This window comes from Saccopteryx bilineata, chromosome 6 (genome assembly GCF_036850765.1).
Source record: "Saccopteryx bilineata isolate mSacBil1 chromosome 6, mSacBil1_pri_phased_curated, whole genome shotgun sequence".
NCBI classification, from domain to species: domain Eukaryota; kingdom Metazoa; phylum Chordata; class Mammalia; order Chiroptera; family Emballonuridae; genus Saccopteryx; species Saccopteryx bilineata.
The window spans coordinates 30,453,464-30,473,254 of NC_089495.1; the positions used below are offsets into that span (position 1 = coordinate 30,453,464).

Consider the following 19,791-nt stretch of genomic DNA (forward strand, 5'->3'; position numbering starts at 1 on the left):
TTTGGGAATCCTTGGGTTCAGCCCTCTGTCTCAGCTGGTCATGGGGTCAGGGGCAGCTGTGGAGAGTCTGGCAGGCACAGCGGGGTGCAGAGGTGACTTCTGAGCCAGTAGAGGAGAGAATGACCGTAGGTCAGGGGGAAGGGCCTTTGAAAGCTCAGCTTTGTGCATGACTTGTGGTGAGAAGTGTGGCTGTCTGCGAGACCGGGCAGGCCAGGGCCTGGGCCCTCCCCTCTCCTGGCCAGACTTGCTGTGAGTTCATTAGGTCGTTTCCCTAGGAGGTTCAGACAAGGCGAATTCAGAGGGGCAGGAGCAGGGACCCTCCATATCAAATGCCCAAACCTGCCTGTTTGAGATGGTTTGGGAAGATTTCTTTTTTTGATGGGGGAAGAGTGACTAGAGTCTCTTGCTGAGTCGGGTTTCATAAGTGTAGCTCACATGAGGGTTTTAGAATTCTCGGCTTTGGAGGTGGCCTCATTTAGAAAGGATGGACCTGCCTTTTATTTTTTTAAGTAAAAAAATATTTTTTTGACCCTGGCTGGTGGCTCAGTGGATAGAGTATCGGCTTAGCATATAGACGTCCTGGGTTTGATTCCTGGTGGGGGCACACAGGAGAAGTGACCAACTGTTTCTTGCCCCTCCCTCTCCCCCTTTTCTCCCTCTTTCATTCCTGTAGCCAATGGGTTGATTGGTTCAAGTGTGGCCCTGGGTGCTGAGGGTGGCTCCATTGGAGTGCATCAGCCTCAGGCACTGAATATAGCTTGGTACTTGAGCATTGGCCCCAGATGGGGTTGCTAGGTGGATTCTGGTTGGGGAACATGTGAGAGTCTACCTCACTATCTCCCCTCCTCTCATTTAAAATTTCTTTCCCCCACTGGTATTCATTTTATTGCATGGAATACATTGTTTTACCAATTTCTGCAAATCTATTAGAAATTGTTATATATTAAATATAAATAATAGATATACTAACATAAATTTCTATTAAAAATATAGATAATAGATTCAATATTCATTAGAAATATAAGATTATTTTTTGTTATATATGTCAGTGGCTTTCTTTTTTTGCATTTAAAAATATATTTAGAAAATTTATACAGTGACATTGATTAATAAGACTACATAAGTTTCAGGTAAACATTTCTATAGCATTTAACCTGTTGATTGTGTTTTTTTCCATTGAATTTTACTGGAGTAGCACTGGTTAACAATTACACAGTTTCCAGGTGCCCAATTCTACAACACATTTCTGTGCGTTGTATCGTGTGTTCACCCCTCCCCATCAAGCCTTTGTCCATCACCATTTATCCCCCCATACTCTACTGCACCTCCCCCCACCAGTCACCACACTACATGACTTATTTTTTTTCCTTTTTGTCCTTTTATGCTCTATCTCTCTACTTCCCTCACCCAACACCCTCCCTGCTGAGAGCTGTCAGCTTGCTCTCTCTGTATGAGTCTGTTTCTGTTTTGCTTGGTAGTTCGTTTTGTTCATTACATTCCACATATGAGTGAAATCATATGGTCCTTGTCTTTCTCCAACTGGCTTATTTCACTTAGCACAGGGCTCTCCAAGTAGAAAGGATAGACCTGCCTTTTAGCCCTTCATGGAAGAGATAGGGCTGAAGGAGCCTTTTGCAAAACCCATAGCTACCATGGGTCAGGTTACACAGAGCTGCGGGCCTTTAACTCCTGCCCGATGCAATGCCCGAGTACGGGGATTTTCCCAGAAAAACATTCAGTATTCCATGTGATTTTGTATTAATCCCTAGATGTTTCCTTCCAGAGGAAAGGGTTCTCCCACAGTGTCAGCCTGTCTTGTGGGATATGTGTGGCCTCTGTCCAGGGGAGCTCTTCTGTATCTCTTTTGTGAGGGCTAGCGTTGGGAGAATGGGGTCCTTCAGAGAGGCCAACAGAGATGTAAGTTCTTGACTTGATGTCATCCAGGGCATCGGTGGCAGCAGAATTAGTTCTTGGGCAAACGAGGAGAGAATTGATTCTGGCCGTTGGTGCTACCCACCTTCCCACTGTGCCCAATGGCTTTGTACACAACCAGCCCCACTGGCCCAGCCCCAGCTCATGTCCCATTTTGTCAGGGCCTTGCCCTCAGTAAGTGTAAGGAAGATCTTCCGAGAACAGTGGTTTCTGTAAAAAATTCTCAAAAATAATATTAGAAAACAGATAGATGTCATTCACATGAATAATTTGCAAGCTGGGAGATGTAACCTCTGGCAGAAACTGAACGTGCGCCATCTTTTATAGAAAAAGTCCCCCCTCCACCATCCCAGGTTCCCAGTTAGGTCCATTTAGTTATAAATGGGGTATCCAAATTTATATCCAAATGGTTCTGATTGGTGCAAATCATACATTCATAATTCAGTATTATGTGTCCTGATTGGTTGTTATGGAGTTCTCATTGGTTGGTTTAAATGCAATTGAGGATATAATTATAGAGTTCTGATTGGATGGGCAGGTCTCAGTTCACTGGTCCGAAGACAAGCTGGGGACTCTCTTATAATAGTTGACTCAGTTTAAATGAGCAGGGCATAGTGCAGGAAGCCAAGAGCTCAGTCTGGGTTTCTTCTCGGGATATAGACCATGTGAGAAGCCCCTGTCAGCAGGTGGCCATTAGACTTTTATTTTTAAAATTTGGGCCCTTACTTGACTATGGAGAATAGATCCCAGCAGATCTGGGGATCACATCAAATGAATCTTCACAGGGTCCACATTCCGAACTTTTGGGGTGGATCATGGATCCTTTGGAGAGTCTGAGGAAAAACAGACTCATTTTCCAGGTAACGTATGTGTGTGTGTACACACCATGATCTTACCTGTAACTTCAGGGCTCATTGAACCCTTGACTGGTTCAGAAAAGGACTTAGAGCCCCTCCCATCATTCTGCATAGGTGACTGCTGCATCTCTTCCCCTGCTTCTGACGCCACCTTATAGGGTAGTGTTACTCTGGACCCCGGGGCAGAGCTGCACCAGCGCTCCAAGCCCTTGTTCTGCTGCTGCTGTGCCGTGCCAGAGGGGCCCCAGCTCCACTTCCGGCCAAGGACAGGCAGGGTGGGGCTGGCTGGCAGAGGCCTGCCACTGATGAGCTGGCTGCTCCTGTGGTCTGTGTTTGATCTGATAAGAACAAGTTCCTGAGAGGCTGTGTCACTGGAGCAGCCTCGTCTGCGTCACTCTCAGGGTGACCCGTGCTCGTTGCCCCCTCACTGCCCCAACCTCCTCTCACTGCTTGCATAAGCCGGGCCCCCCAGCCAGCCGCAGGGGTGCAGGTGGTCGGCTGAGGCTGCCTCGGTCAGCCTCACTGCGGTCTGAGGGAGGCTGCCCAGCCTGGCCTGATGCCCAGCGTGTGGTGGGGTGTAGGAGAGTGGTGATACTTCCCGGGGGCCAAGCATTCTGCTTCCACAGTCACCAGGACATCAGGAGGAGGCCAGAGCTACCTGTCCGTAGTAAACGAGACCCCCCACCTTGGCCTTTCTCTCTGAGGGTCACAGCACAGTAGATACAATTTCCTTTTCCTTTTGTTTTGCCATTCTGTGACCATAAGAAGGGGACTACTAATATCACTCTGGCTTGACTAATCAGGAACTAGATGAGGGACACTGAGGGCCTTACCCTTGCTGAACAGCCCATTAGGGCGGAGCTAGAACTGATACCTTGTTACTTCGGCAAGGAGCTGCTTCACCAAGGTAAGCCATGAGGCATGAGGCAAATTATAGATGTGCATGCATATAATCATGCATACCCCTTGACTGAAAACTGGAGGACCTATAAAAGCAAAATAAAAAAGTAGGCGATCTCTTCGAAAGCATCAGTTCCCCGAATAAGCGCATGGGTAGCATTCTTGTAGTGTAGGTTGGTAATAAGTTGTGGTCAGAGCGGACAGTTTGTCATTCAACGAGGGTAAAGAGTGTCCACCAGTGGTGCTCTTTCTAGTCAACGAAAAATGTCAGTTTCTGGGAGCAAGGGCCTCCCATTAGGCTGGAGAAGGTGTCAAAGTGCCCAGCTTTGCATCGCCATTTCGAAGCTGCAAGTAGAAAGGAGGCTGTGAGCTAGGTGGGTTTTGAGGGTTGGGTCGGCCAAGGCAGTCCTCCGGGGTTCAGGGTTACGCAGGAACCAAGGGCAGGACACGGGGGCGTTTATGGGCAGGAGGGCCCACAGGAACGCAGATGCTGAGGGGCAGAGCAAGAAAATGAGTCACTGACAGATCAGAACATCAGACGCAAGCAGGATAAAGGCACACACTGTGGTTCAGATTGAGTTCTGGGTCTGAAACCCAGGAAACAAGATAACGGAGAGGCCAGCCCTGTGATGTCATGGGCTCCAGTGCACGGCTCCTGGGGTGGTGAAGACAGGCCTGAATTTGAGTGGTCGGTGTCTGAACTCAGGATAGGGATGTTCATCTTTGCTTAGATCTTCATGTTTTTCAAGACTGTAAAGGCTTTCTTAGGCCCCGTGACCTTCACCTCACATCATGGGAAACATATCAGAACACACTTTTATTTCTCATTAAATGTAATTGGCTGCAAAATCTTTGAAAGGATTTTAATCATTTTACTTTGGGAGTGATTTGGCTGTAAGTCACTGAAGTTTTGATTGGCTCCGATTTCTTGGCAGTCATCTTGCACACCCAAATATTCCCATGAACAAAGAAAATCAAAGCTACTAAGTATTTTGAATGCAGTGAAGTTTTTGTGAGTGTTTAAATGAAATGTTAATGAAGTTGACCTAATGTGACATCTTGTAGGCATTTAATGAAATAGTTGTCATTGAGGTCGATGCGGTGTTATAGAGACATTTAATTGAGTATCTGCTAATGTTGAGTATGCCACATTCATTTTGTATGTTGGAGGCCAGGCATTTTTCCAGGTCTCATTCATTTTTTATAGGCCCTGAGACACTCACAAGGCTCTCAGCATTTTCTCATAGTACCAAGCATGGCACTGTGTGAATTAATAATGTGGATGGGATTTTATAGGAAATGAGGTATCAAAAACAATAGTCTGCCCTTTATTGAGCAGCTTCTCACTGACAGGATGAGCTCAGTGCCTCACCAGCACTGTCACGTTTAATCCTCACAGTAGCCCCATGAGAACATAATATTATTATACCTGTTTGATGGAACAGGAAGTGGGGGTCACACAGCTGGGATGCCTGGGACCTGAGCCCTGGTCCTCTGGCACCAGGGCCCAGGCTATACTGCCTGTCCTTCCTTTGATAGGCTGTTAGCTCCGTTCCTGTTTTGAGTATTCACGGCCGGGTTAAGTTTGGTTGTTAAGGAATCTGGGCAGATCTGTAGAAAGAACGTAGAGCCAAGAGTGAAGATCCAGACAGGCTCGTGGGTCAGTCATTATCAGACCCTTATCAACTGTGAGCCAAGTAGAGACCTTAATTTTGACTTGAGATTTTTTTAATTTAGTTTCTGGCTTCATGTTTCCTGTTAAAGCAAGAACCGCTCCTGGAGCCCCTCTGTGAGAACAAGTAGGAGAATGCCCTTGGCTAGAAAGGGTGGGGGTGAAGGAGTGGTGTCCACAGGACGACTGACAATGTGGGCATAGTTCCTGGGGGAGGTGGCTGGCCTCCTAGAAAACCCAGGTATAGCGGTGGGATCTGCTCCAGAGAGGCTCAGCCTCCAGGAAGGGTGGTCACCTACTCTTTGTGGGGATTTGATGGAATATGAATTGCTTTCCTGTACTTGCTCAGTATATTTGAACCTCAGTGAGGTGGGCTGACATAAGCACCTTGTAAAGCCAGTAGCCGCGGCCACCATCACAGCCGTCTGGCCAATGCAGGTTCGCATTGGATTCGGAGAGATGGTAATGAAACAATGGAGCCAAAAACTGGTGGGCCATCATCTTTAATCCTAGCTTGCACTGGTGGGCAAGTAAAAACACACCCTGGGCTCCAAAACCCACTCACATTCAGTGCTTACAAAGCTACTGACTTATCCGAGTTTCCTAAAATCAAAGGTTTCTAGCTCACCAGACTTATTTACCTCTGTTCCCCATCTCCTTCCTTCTCCCTGCACAAACTCTGCACAAACTGGCTTCTCACTCAGCACTCCACCATCTTGGCTGCTTCTCCTGGCCTCCTCCACGTGGCCTTTCTCTGCTCTCCTCTCTAGTGCTAATCTCAGAAACCGAGAGTGAGCAAGCTCCGGGTCTGCCCCACTTTATAGTGTAGAACACCAAAACCTTTAATCCAATATACCCCTTATACAAACAAGGAAGTCTCTGATACAAAGTCACTTATCTGAGGCATACTGGGATTCCTCATGAGAGTGCACCACCCCACATCAAAAAGGGTGGGAAAGGCTTAGTCCCAAAACCAAGCCCCAGGCTACAAGGATCCTGCCTGCCCATAGCCCGCCCCCAACACACATTAATATAATCATGCCCATCCCAAGCAGGAAGGGTGACCAATACCATCACCTGGGCGACGGGCTTCCATGTGGGCAGCGCCATCTTTAACAAAGTGAGCGTAATGTATTTTATCTGCCCAATACACCTACATGCTCAGGAATGTACATGCCAGGGGTAGGATTAAAAAAGCAAGATGAGGCCCTGGCCGGTTGGCTCAGTGGTAGAGCGTCAGCCTGGCATGCAGGAGTCCCGGGTTTGATTCCCAGCCAGGGCACACAGGAGAAGCGCCCATCTGCTTCTCCACCCCTCCCCCTCTCCTTCCTCTCTGTCTCTCTTCCCCTCCCGCAGCCAAGGCTCCATTGGAGCAAAGTTGGCCCGGGCACTGGGGATGGCTCTATGGCCTCTGCCTCAGGTGCTAGAGTGGCTCTGGATGCAACAGAGCGACACCTCAGAGGGGCAGAGCATCGCCCCCTGGTGGGCATGCCAGGTGGATCCTGGTCGGGCGCATGCGGGAGTCTGTCTGACTGCCTCCCCGTTTCCAGCTTTGGAAAAATGCAAAAAGAAAAAGCAAGATGAAATCAAACAACAGGGAGTATAGAAATTTTTTTACTTTCTTAAGCCCTTTTCTAGTTATGCTCTCTGGTTCCATTGGCCCCCTCTTGGGACGTGTGGAAAGTGCGTGTTTTCCTGGTTAAGCAGTCATGGTTGATATAGGAAATCTACCAGTGTGTCCAGATGCAGTGAGTGCCACGCAGCCTCATCTTTCTGTGGGCTCCAATCGAAATTCATGCATTTGTAGCAATCCCATCTTCGGTTCGGAGAACTGCCTGGGAGGGGGGGTGTTGGTGGTTGAAAGTGGAGTGGAATCTTCCTCATGTGAGTAGGGCCAGTATAGATTTTGTGGTCCAAAGAGAATTTTGTCAGGAGTCAATATCTTTTAAAAGTGTTTTTGCAAATACAAATAAAGATTAGTACAGGCATCAAGATGGTGGTTATCTCTGAGGGCTGGGGATGGGGCTCTATCAGGGAGGGGCACACGAAGGACTTCTGAGAAACAGGGCTGATAATGTCCTATTTCTTAATCTGGCTGGTGAGTGACAGGGTTTCCACTGAATTATTAGTTTTAAAAGTGTTCACATATTTATATACAGTTTTTATAAGAAAAGTTTCACAAAAAATTGGAAAAAAATGCTTTATAATGTTGTTAGAAACATAGTTATGTTTCTTTTATTTTTTATTTGATTTAGGTGAGCATAGCTACCCCAAAGCAGAAACCAAAGACTCCGTTTTGTTTTGGTAAGTACTGAGCCAGAGGATGGCTTTTCTGAACACTCCTATAGCAACTTCCTCTTCTGCATGGAGCCGGTCTGGTGATCACATATGACTTAAACCCTGTGTGTATGAGTGACTTCAGTCACAGCACTGTTCCTGGCTCTCAAGTGATATTGCTTTCCTTGGTCTCACCACAAAGATTATTAATCACCTGAGACAAAGGTACAGTGGTGTGGCAAGTTTCCCTGACTTCACCAGGTGGGGTGCAGAGTCATCTCCTGGAAGTGTCTAGGAGCCCTCAATTCAGAGCTCAGTAGTGGTGTGCCCAGGAATGGTGGAGACTTGGGAAAGCTGGGAAGTTAACAGAAAAGGAGTATTCTGTTGAAGGTCTCAGTGTTACCAAAGAGTGGCAGTGTTGGGGACAACACAGGAGGCAGAGCCACCCAGTTGATGCCTCAACTCAATGACTCATCAGCATTTATTTGGCTTCCATTATGTTCTCAGTACTGTACTAAGTGCTATGAGCAAATGCTAGCAAATAGTTTCTGTTGTGTATCTAGTGTGATTCTGAATGTAAGTCCTGAAGCCAGGGATATTCCTCTGCTCTGCCATTGCTGTATCCTTAGAATGCAGAATGATTCTGGCACATAGTAGGTGCTTGATAAATATTTTTTGGGTGAATGAATGAGCTAATAAATTCTGTGTCCCATGAATCTCACCTCTTAAATAGTTCAGGCTTTTTTTATGCTAGGAGAATGAAATGGTCCCTTGAGTTTGTCCTCTCTCCCAATTTCAGGTTGGTTCAAGCTTCTTGGGCTTCCATTGTTTTTCAGATATCATCGCTAAGCTCAAAAATAATGCTCTCAGATTCTGTGGTCAACAGATCTTTTTTTTTTTTTTTTAATATGAACCCAGAAGTAAAGTGTTGACCTAATGGAGTGTTCAGAGGAGAGCACAAGTTGAAAATGAGGTCAAGGTCACAGATTTGATGATTTGATTTCAGGCAAGCTTGTTCCATTTTCCAACCACAGACAATGCTCCTAACCCAGACTGGTTGTGTCAGTGAAAACAAGGAACACTGAGGCCAAAATGATATATGTGTCATCATGAATCTAGAAAGCAGTTCAAGCGTGTGTCTTGTTGATGGCAGACTAGCAGCCTCATCACTGCACAGCAGCATGTTAAGGTTGTTGATATCAGATGTCATTTTTGTGGACAATGGAATAATCCATCCTTTTAAAGGGAGAGCAGTGTAGCCTGCTGCTTCCCGAACCTTCATGCAGGTGACTTGCAGCGTGGGCAACGTCTTGCTCTGCTTTGTGGGGGCCCCTCCACCTTGCTGCTTCAAGCTTCTTAGTTCTGCGGCGCCTTTGTGCGACATGTGTTCTGACCTGGATTTTTCTCCCTTCTTCCCGACGGCTTCTGCAGTCATCAATGCCCTTTCTCAGAGGTATTTTCTTCAAGCCAATGATCAGAAAGATCTGAAGGACTGGGTTGAAGCCCTGAATCAAGCCAGCAAAATCACTGTACGTATAATTCCTTCTCCTTTCTGGAGGGGTCCGCCCCTCTTCCAGGCACGGGGCCTGTCTGGGTGGGGAAGGGCTCCAGTAGCAGCAGAGGCTTTCCCAGAAGCTTGTGCCAGACCCGGTTCCCCTACCTCTTCCTACACCTTGGCCGAGCACAAGTTGAACAGAGAGTCTGAGTTTGAACCAAGTTCAAGGGGAAGTTTATGGAGCATCTGCTTTGGGCTTCCTAGGAGGGCTCCTGGTCGGTGGTGTTTTGGGTAATGCTGATTCAGAAGGTGGTGGGATTGGAAAATGCATTGCTGACATTGAGAAGTAGAGGGAAAAGCATATGTAGAAGGAAGTCAGAACTTCGTCCTGGCTTGAGGAATGCTCTTCTCATTTTAAGGGGTGGCCGAGGGGATCGATCCAGGCCATCCATCCGTTTGCTCTGTAGAAACATTTCATTTCAATGCATCACTGAACTAGTTCACTGACTGGTCTACGAGTAACTTATTTTCCTTGACTTGGTTGATGAAGAACTCCTTTCTTCTTCCTTAGTAATACAGAAGAAGGAAGAGAAGGAAAATTATGTTTTGGAAAAAAACTACACCTTTAACCAATAATCTAGACAAACTTGTTGCATAGTAAACATGGTTTGTATGCTAAAAAGTTTGGTTTTCTGTATCATACAGTCAAAAATGCTTACATTCTAGTGGCTTCCAATAATAACCGTTATGTGCTGGGGCAGATCATTTTCCGGATACATCGGAGTTTGCGTCAATAAATTAATAGAAGAAATCTCCACCTGTCCAGCGCTTGTGATGCTGGACCCAAGCAGAGTACAATTCAGTCATTGAAGTGGTTTTGCTTGTTAGTTCTTTATTGTAACAAGCTTTGGAAAACCTGAGAGAAGAGAGCAAAAGGGAGGAGATTGCTTCTCACCCTTGTGTCTGCTCACCTATATGCTTGTGTACCTGGCGCTAGGGTGCCGATCTTAGTAGAGGTTTTCTTCATTCGGGCTGGGGTCTTCCCACTTCTGCATCTTCCGCAGTTTGGGGAGTTTCTTTCAAGGTCTAGTACTTGATCCTCATTCAGCGTTCCCTGTTGGAGTGCCTCCTCTGTTCCTGCCTGCTGACCTCAGCCACACAGCCTGTGAGGCAGCGGGAACCTCGTGCACTTTCTTTTGCGCCTGGAGGACAGAGTTGCTCTAATCAGCTAGTCTCCTGCTCTTCTCTGGCCCCACGGAGCAGGAGGAGCAGGAGGTGCAGGAGGTACAGGCTACGGGAGTGGGAAGAGCATGGTGATGCCCAGAGGCTGGAAGTCCAAAGACCTGGTGGGACGTCAAAGCTTTCTTCAGGGTTTCCACAGTCTCCAGGACCCCACCCTTTCCTTTTTCCATTAGTACAGTTCTTTACCCCTCCGGCCAGAGGTCCTACGGCCTAGAAGGAAGAGGAGGGGTGCTCTGCATCCTCCTGATCAGTCTGTGTCCTGGAAGGGCTGACACCTTTCTCCTTATCTTACGTTGTTTGTCTTTCCTTAGGGGGCTAGGAGGAAGGGTAGATGTGTGGCTGGGACACCACATGAATGACATACATATTTATTTTAAGACACCTTATGTGCGAAGCGAAGTGTCAGGCACTTCGGGGGATAGAGAAGTGAAAGAGGGAACAGGTGGTGTATTGCGTTAAATCTTCACACGTGCCATACTTCCACCCCTCATATCACTCCTGTGAGATAGGTGGTTTTATTCTCATTTTTTCAATGAGAAAAATGGAAATTAAGAGTCTTGCCTAAAGTTTAGAGCAGCGATTGTCAGCCTATTTCATCTCAGAGCACACATAGACTAATTACTAAATTTCTGCAGTGCACCAAAAAATATATTATTATTTTTTTGCCAGTCTGGCAAAAAAAAACATAGATATAATTTGGATTCATTTACATCAAACAGCCATTGTTTTGTTGGCTCTTGTAATTTAAAAAAAAAACAATCTAAGGAAAATGAGGTCCGTGCCCCTGACCAAAATAGTCAGGAATTGCATGTTTTAAAAATTCTTGCAACATACCCATTGAAAATTGCTGCCTAGGGTTTAGTAGTGGTAAAGCTGCAATTCAAACCCCAGGACCCCCTGGCTCCTAAGACCTAGAAGTTCATAAAAATATGAAAAATGAGTAGCAGTGTTAGAATATGATAGATTACACACCACTTTTATATACATGGTTTTATTTTTGCCTTGTAAAAACCTTACATAGGAAGGGCCAGTGTTATTATCCCCATTTATAAATGAGGAGATGGAAATGCCTAGAAATCAAAGTAGCTTGCCTAAGGTTAGGGAGCCAGGATGGATCCAGATTTTCTGCCTGCAGATTCTGTTCATAGTGTGCTAAGGTCATTGAGTTCTTATGGCAGAAAACAAGCAACATCTGGTGTTTAAAGAATTGGGCTTTCTGAGAGTATTAGTGTTTCTATGTTTTTTTTCTAGGACTACTATAACAAACTGAGTGGCTTAAAACAACAGAAAATTATTCTCTCACAGTTCTGGAGGCCAGAAGCCCAAAATCAAGGTGTTAGCAGGGCTGTGTTCTCTCCAAAGGCTCTAGGACAGCGGTTCTCAACCTGTGGGTCGCGACCCCAGCGGGGTCGCCTAAAGCCATCGGGAAGAAAATACATAATGCATATCAGGTATTTAGATTCCAAATCATAACTGTAGCAAAATTACAGTTATGAAGTAGCCACCAAAATTATTTTTTGGTTTGGGGTCACCGCAACATGAGGAACTGTATTGCGGGGTCACGGCATTAGAAAGGTTGAGAACCGCTGCTCTAGGGGAAGAGCCTTACCTCTTCCAGCTCCAGAGCCTCCCAGGAGCTCTGGGTGTTCCCTGGCTTGTACCGTGTTCTTCTGTTTCTGCCTCCATCCTTGTGAGGCCTGTGTGACCTCTCCTGTTCTTGTAAGGACATCAGCCATAGAACTTAGGGCTCACCCTAGACCAGTATGACCTTATCTTAATTAATTCCATGTGCAAAGACCTTATTTCTAAGTATGGTCACATTCTGAAGTTACGGGGAGACATTACCGAACTCACTACATTTCTCAAAAGGGTTGAAAATTGAGTTGTACAAGTGAGGCATAGCTCCCCCACCCCAAGTTTCGTTTCACGTTGGGAATGAGATCCATGTGCGTCTCCATCATCAAAGGACTCGCCACTGGTGGATGGAAAAGGACATGCCTTTAATTAGGCCTCAGGGATATGGACAAAGCAAAAGGGTGACCTTATTTTCAAGCTAGGAGCATAGTTTTTGTTGAGTTTGTCCTTCTTGGGCTGACTCAATGTCGTTGGCAGGGTGATGGCTTTGGAAATGCTCTGGGAGGCTGGTCAGAAGCAGCCCATGCCGCGGGGGCATGAGCAGTGACTACCAGCTGTTTTCTGGGTGGATGGCAAGATTCTGCGAAGCAACCCAGTAGCCACGCTTCTGTGAGGCTTTCCTTGGCCACTGCGAAGTCAGAGGCTATGTCCCTATTTCTTTGCTTGGTTTCAGGAATTAATTTGGGTCATTTGGGGAGAATTTCTGCTGTCCCATGGTAGTTATATCACTAAACACCCCAGCAATGATCAGCATTCCTGAGGAATTTTATCTCACAACAGTAAAACTCAGAGAAAGGATGGTAGGTAGGTGGGTAGATAAGTAGGTGGGTAGGTAGGTAGGTAGGTAGGTGGGTTTAGCACTGGGAAGTCAGGCAGTCCTCTGGCAAATTACTTCATTTTAATGAGCTTTTGCTTACCTAATTTATAAATGGAGAAAATAATGCCTGCTGATAAGATTGCTTGACTTTAGGGGTAATGCCATAAAGAGTTTAGCTCCTTGCTTGGCACTGAGTGGAGGCCCAAAGCAATGGGAAGTGCTGTTTGTCTCTCAGCAGCCAGAAGGAAAGACAAGGTGGGTTTCTGGCTCAGGCTGGAGAAGTGATGGCTGAGGTCACCCTTGCCTATGTAAACTGAGTTTGCAGGCCAGAAAGAGGGGTGTCATCTTTCTGGGGCCCCAGCATAATCGCGGTGGTCTTTCTCCTTTGAAGGGACACCAGCTGGCGTGGGCCTTGGTCGCCCTGAGCTGTGAGCTCTTAGGGTCTAGATTCTGAGGTCTTTCTGACTCCCGAGGCTGTAGAGGAAGCGGAAGAGGATGTTAGGTTTTCTCATGTGGTCTGCAGTTACCTTCTTGGCAGAGCTGCACAGGGCGTGGGGTTCTCGTGAATGAGAGGCTTTGTGTTGCTGTGGACACCGCGCTCGCGTCTCTGTTAGTTATTAGTCATGGCTTTGGCCAAATGACTTGAGTATTCTGGCCTCTCTTTTTCTCTTACAAAAGGAAAGATCTCTTCAGAGTTTGCCGACTCTGTTATAAATGAGTGAAGTGGACAAGGAGGAGGGAAAACAGCATGAATGAGGATAAATGCCACCTGACATGTGGCCTTGGTGTGGGGAGAATGGCAGGGACTGTGGCAAACTGAAGAATGTCTTTCCTATCTGGAGGATGAGCTGCTGCTGGGCTGGAAATCTGGATTTTTAAGTGAAATATCTCAAATTTTAAATGTAGATTGAAACACATATTCCAAGGACAAACAAAACACAGTTTGGGCAAAGTCTGCCTCTGGGCCACTAGTTTGCAACCTGTGACCTGTGGTCGCAAGCTAACCATGAAAATCCTATGATTGATGTCTATGGGGAGGAACAAAAATAACTTACTCTTCAGAAAGGGCTGTGCTTGTCAATGTTAGTACCATTTGTAGGCCCCGGCCAGTTAGCTCAGTCAGCTAGAGCGATGTCCCGAGACGTCAAGGTTGCAGGTTTGATCCCCCGTCGGAGCACAGAAAGGGAGTCAACCAGTGAATGCATAATCGAGTGGAACAGCAAATGAATGCTTCTCTCTTTCTCCTCTCCTCTCTCTGTCTCTTTAAAATCAATTTAATAAAAAAAAAATATTTAAAAAATGTTAGTACCATTTCTGAGATGTTAATTAAGATATATAACTTGTAATAGTTTTGTATTTTTACTTGTGTTTCTAAAGTTTTAAAATGTATGTATGCTATCATTTGATAAACACAACGACTCTACCACATAAATGTTATTTCACTTTCCATTTTACACAGGAGGCAGGGTAGGCCAGCGTCGTTCAACAGCCAGTCTGTGGACCCCTTCCGGTCTGTGCAACAGTTAACCACCCTGATGTTGTAGGAAGATTAGAGACCCAGTGAGCTTAGTTGAATTTGCTTATTACACTCAGGGTGATTTCTGCCTTGGTCCCCGAAATAAGTCTTCTATTTTCACTGGCCCCCAAGTGTAAAAAGGGTTGAAAACCACTGGTGTAAGCCCAGGGAGATTTGTTTAGTTGGGGACAGAGCAGGGGTTGCACCCCAGACCCTTAGGCTCCGAAGCGCATGCATCCTAAACCTGTTCCATCTACCACGTGTGTGTTACCTCCCCTCCTGCCTGACGTGCTTTCCTCTGTCTCCACAGTTCTGGTGCCTTTCCACCCTCCGAGGTACTGTTTGTGTATTCATTCTGTCCCCCGGACACCCCGCTGACCGCTCTGTTTCAGGCCGTTCCCCTGCTGCTGTCCAGCTCAGCGCCCGTTTATTTTCTTCATGGCACTCGCCATGATTTGTAATTGATTGTTTTGCTGTGCTGTTTTTGTCGGTCACCCCTACTAGCACTTATGTGCCATGAGGGCAGCACATGTGTCTAAATTTGCTGTTTTATCTTGAGTCACTCACCAGGATAGGGCTGGCTCACAGTAGGTGCTCAGTACAGTTGTTGAGTAAGTATGTATGTGTGTGTGTGGGGGGGAGGGGGGAGGAGCTGTAGGCAGATTTTTTTTTTATTTTTAAGAATGAGAAGTTGTACCAGTGATTACTACTCATATGTGCCCTGACCAGGGCTCGAGCCGGTGACCTCGGTGCTCCTGGCCATCGCTCCAGGCCACCGCACACGGGCCAGGGCACCAGCGTTCTTCAGTGGAAGGCCTGGGGAGGAGAGAGGTGTCTTACTATAATTTGGCATATTAACTTTCCTCACCGCTCCCCATCCTGCTTTTGACTCCCTGCTTTTTCTGAGCTTCTGTTCCTTGTTGACCACAGTGCCATCATTTTTCCCAGGTACCCAAAGTTGGGAGCCTGCCGCTGACGACCGAAGTTCTCAAGAGCCTAGCAGTTCCTCCGGCTCTAGAGAAGAAGCCACAGGTGGCCTACAAGACAGAGATCATCGGCGGAGTGGTGGTACACACGCCTATCAACCAGGTGCTGGGGTCTGGGGCTGCCAGGGTTGTGGGCGTATGTAGTGTTTGTGGTGTGTCAGCGATGTGCACAGAGGACTTACTGAGGAAAGGGTGGGCGGGGAGGCAGGCCAGTGCAGATGAGACCGGCAGGAAAATATGGGGCCGGGTGGATGTAAGGACCAGTGAGTAGTGCAGACATCGAGGCCACAGTGTCTTGCAGCCGTGCGGCCCCTACGCTTTGAGAGGAGCACATGTAAGCCCCATGGGGGGCGCCGAGGAAGGCACGTGAGAGACTTCCTTGCTTTTCTGGTTTGTCGTCTCTGCCCTTCCCATTCGGCTGGGTCTGCCCAACCTCCCTGAGCCTTTTTCTGTGAAAGCACCTGGTACGATGCCTGACGGGAGCAAAGGACATGTTTATTTTCTGGTTTAGTTCTTTGACTGTCTTTGTGGGCAAAAAGGCAGATGACCAAGCCAGAGGGAGCTGGGAGGGGAGCCGGGGAGGGCTGCGTAAGGATCGAGGGGGCGGTGCTAACCCTGCCACTGTGTCCTTGTAGAATGGTGGGGGAGCCCGGGAAGGCTGTGTAAGGATCGAGGGGGCGGTGCTAACCCTGACACTGTGTCCTTGTAGAATGGTGGGGGAGCGGGGGAAGGCTGCGTAAGGATCGAGGGGGCGGTGCTAACCCTGACACTGTTTCCCTGTAGAATGATGGGGGAGCCGGGGAGGGCTGCGTAAGGATCGAGGGGGCGGTGCTAACCCTGACACTGTTTCCCTGTAGAATGATGGGGGAGCCGGGGAGGGCTGCGTAAGGATCGAGGGGGCGGTGCTAACCCTGACACTGTTTCCTTGTAGAATGGTGGGGATGGGCAGGAAGGGAGCGAGCCAGGGTCCCACGCCATCCTCCGAAGGTCTCAGAGTTACATCCCCACGACAGGCTGCCGTGCACCCACTGGGCCTCCCCTCATTAAGAGCGGCTACTGTGTGAAGCAAGGGAACGTGGTGAGTGCCGGCAGTGGGGCCAGAGTGGGTGCTGGTGACTTCTGGGAGCCAGTAGGGTGTGGGTGCAGCCGCAGGGAAGGCAGAATGGGAGGGGAAGCTGCAGTCCTCCGTGCCACCGCCTGAGCCGGACCAAACGTCCGCCCCCACAGGTCGGAGGCACTGCCCCTGGCAGGATGAAGTTTTTACCTCCACCGAGTGTGGGAGCGTAGCTTCCATGGGGCCATGGATCTGGGAGCTTAGAACTAGAGCATCCTCCAAAATGCTGGGACTTCTTCCTCAAGTCCTGTTTCTTACTTTTCATTTCAGCGGAAGAGCTGGAAACGGCGCTTCTTTGTACTCGATGACTTTACCATCTGCTACTTCAAGTGTGAGCAGGTTTGTAGTTGCCCCGGGCCCTCTGAGAGGTCAGGGAGGGAAGAGGAACATGAGTGTCCCTGAGTGTGCGTGTGTGCGTGCGTGTGTGCATGTGTAGAGACATGGGCTCACATGCAGACTGCAGATGAGCCTCTTACCTCCGTCCATCCTGTGTGCTCATCGTTACAGTGCTATTACAGTGGCCTGAGCGTCCTCCCTCCTCCAATGCAGCCAGCTGTTCTGTGGTCAGAGCCACAAAGCATCTTCTTAGATTTTTCTCTCTCTTGATTAATTTGAGACCTTGCTTTGTTTTCAGCCTGGCTTTAGCCGACCATCTCTGATGTAAGAGGTGTGTCAGTCAGCTGGTCTGGGTGGTGGCATTCTGTGGGCAGCCTTGTTCACCTTCCTTTCCGTTTCCCCCTAGGACTGGGTGGTGGCATTCTGTGGGCAGCCTTGTTCACCTTCCTTTCCGTTTCCCCCCAGGACCGAGAACCGCTGCGCACGATATTTCTCAAGGATGTTCTCAAGACCCATGAGTGTCTGGTCAAGTCTGGGTAATTGTCCTTGCTAATTTTTTTCTGATCAAAACCCCCATTTGTTCTCTTAAATCTTTATTTACCACCCTGCCGAGAGTCTCTTGAAGTCTTCTTCCAAGAGCAAGGGCCTGGCCTGAGGGATTGTGGCTGGGCTGTCACGTCCTGACGTTGGGTGTGAGGTCACACTGGGCCAGCTCACCCTCTGCCCATTGTTTGACTCTCTCCTGAGGAGATGAGCCTATATAATTATTTTCTGACAGAGAAAAAGAAAGAACGTAGGAACAAAAACAGAGTGGTGCTGAGATGCTTCTCAGTGGTAGAGTTAGATGCTTATTCCACGGGAGGACGGGGGCTCAGAGTGGGCACTGTGCCCTTAGTCACTCACCTTCCGGCACTTCTGGTCGAATGGCTGCTTATGCCAGTGCCTTCTCCCTGAGTTTCTTATGCCTCTTTTCGCCCTTTTGACAAATCCCTGACATTGCCTTAACACCAGGGTGATTCACAGCAACTCTGTTACTGCCATTGGGCAGAAAAAGGAGGCATATTTAATGTGTTCCTCTTCCTACTAGGAAATGGTTAACCTTCCAGGGTCACAGTGCATAGGATGATTTGTGGACTTGGGGCCCTAGGTAAGGGCTCCCCCATATCCAACACCAAATACATGTGCTCCGAGAACTAAGCTGTAGAAACCTAAGCGCATCTGGACACGGAGCTACCCTCATTTTCGCCCTGACTCGGCAGTCTTTGGGGACTGTAGGCCTCTCGATCCCCTGGACTGGGCATGCGGGGCCAGCATCATCAGGGAAACTATTAGAAGCAGTCAGAATGTTCTCGAATGAAGGCATGGGAGATTCTTGCATGAAAACAAAGTGCTGTAGGAGCCAGTGAAGCAGGGACAGAAGCACTGTATTGTGTTCTGCAAATGGCAGCTGCAGAGCATAGAAGATTAGGGAAGTTCCCAGTGGCAGTTTATAAAATGTGAGGCCAGCTAGAGATGGAAGTTCCAGAGTGCGGCTTCAGAGGTTGATAGTGGGAAGAAAGATTGACCATGACCAGATGCTTGGAGATGGTTCCTGGCCCTGGAGGGCCTGTACAGATTACACATACGACCATGTGGCCATGTTGGGACAACATAGAGAACCCAGAGGAGGTTCAGTCCTAAGAGTGCTTCATACTTGGCCTACATCTCTGACTGTCAGAGTCAGTCTGAACTCTGAATAAAAAAATTAAGGGGGTTGACGATATTGGGGAAGAAAGTCCGCAAGATCTGCAGGTTCCAGACCTGTGAGACCGACTGACTGTTCTCTCTCCAGCCCAGTCAGGGGGCTTTCAGACATGTGGGTTGTTAACCAACATTTGTTGAATGGAAGAGAAAGGCACCAGAGAGCCTGAGAAGTAGATATGAAAAGGGTGGGGGGGGATTCCTTCCTGCTTCGCTTTTACCTCCCCAGTAGTTAGTTCCATGATTGCTTTCTGTGTGCATGGCTAGTTTGAAAGGCCAAAGCATTTAGCTGGAAAGCAGAGCCGTCTCTGCTCAGAAACTCAGAAGTGAGAGGAGTAGTGCAGTGTGTTTCAGGTGAGCACTCCGTGACACTCACTGCCTCAGGTGCCTGTCTACCTGATGACTGGTCTTTGTGGCAGCCGGCCTGATAAAGGAAGTCTTCTCCTTTCTATTTCACAGTTACGGTACAAAGGCTCAGAAAATTATAAGAGTATTCTTAAAATACCTTTTCCAGAAGTGGAGTCAGAATGTGGCCCGAGGTCCATTTGGCCCCGTCTTGCTGTCCCCTCCCATGTGGGTCTTTGGTCTCATGCTCCTCTCCCTGGGACCCATGTCCCTGGCTAAATGCCTATCATTTCCCTTCACGTCTTCATTCATTAAGCCCGCTCCGCCTGTGATCAGTCCTTTTTTTGGAATTTCTCTTACTCTTGACCTACAGCACGCAGTTCAACACCAAATTATACAGTTTTGTTTATTTTTATTTTTATTGGGAAGGAATTAGGTCTTTCCCTCCTTATACATCCCCCACTATGACTGGATACACACAGATTTAACACTATAAGTCATTTCAGTTGATTTGAAGTTTGCCACCAGGTATCAGCTACCTCTTGCCTTCTTTGCATAAGTCAGGATCTCTCTCCCCAAACTTGCACCCAGTTTGAAGCTTCTTGAAGTCATCTGTTCTCTCCTTTCTCCTCTTAGTGTCTAGTCCCCTCAGCCCAGTGTAATGGGGCTCAGAGCAGGCACTTAATGAAGCTGATGGGTTGCTGCTTGGGCGGAGGAATGGTTTGGAAATGAGAGCTTTGATTCCCTTAGGAGAGGTGAACCGTAGTGGAGTAATTACAGCATAGACTTTGGAGTCAGACCTGGGTTCGAATCCTGACTGCCATGTACTCACTGCAGTACCATGACAAGTCATGTGACCTCTCTGAGCCTGGGTTGCCTGGAAGAACAGATTGGTGGCTGTCAGAGGTGGGGACTGGGGGTGGGCGA

The 19,791-nt window shown here is 47.9% G+C and overlaps 1 protein-coding gene across 3 annotated transcripts in view; it reads left to right on the forward strand.

Annotated features, from left to right (window-relative positions):
• Positions 1 to 19,791, forward strand: part of PLEKHA2 (pleckstrin homology domain containing A2) — a 74,833-nt gene that overhangs the window by 41,498 nt on the left and 13,544 nt on the right. For all 3 annotated transcript variants that reach the window (XM_066237254.1, XM_066237252.1, XM_066237253.1), the window contains exons 4-9: positions 7,617 to 7,665; positions 9,070 to 9,167; positions 15,292 to 15,432; positions 16,261 to 16,407; positions 16,714 to 16,782; positions 17,245 to 17,315. In XM_066237254.1, the coding sequence (XP_066093351.1) occupies positions 7,617 to 7,665; positions 9,070 to 9,167; positions 15,292 to 15,432; positions 16,261 to 16,407; positions 16,714 to 16,782; positions 17,245 to 17,315 (575 nt within the window). The remainder of the gene's footprint in view (positions 1 to 7,616; positions 7,666 to 9,069; positions 9,168 to 15,291; positions 15,433 to 16,260; positions 16,408 to 16,713; positions 16,783 to 17,244; positions 17,316 to 19,791) is intronic.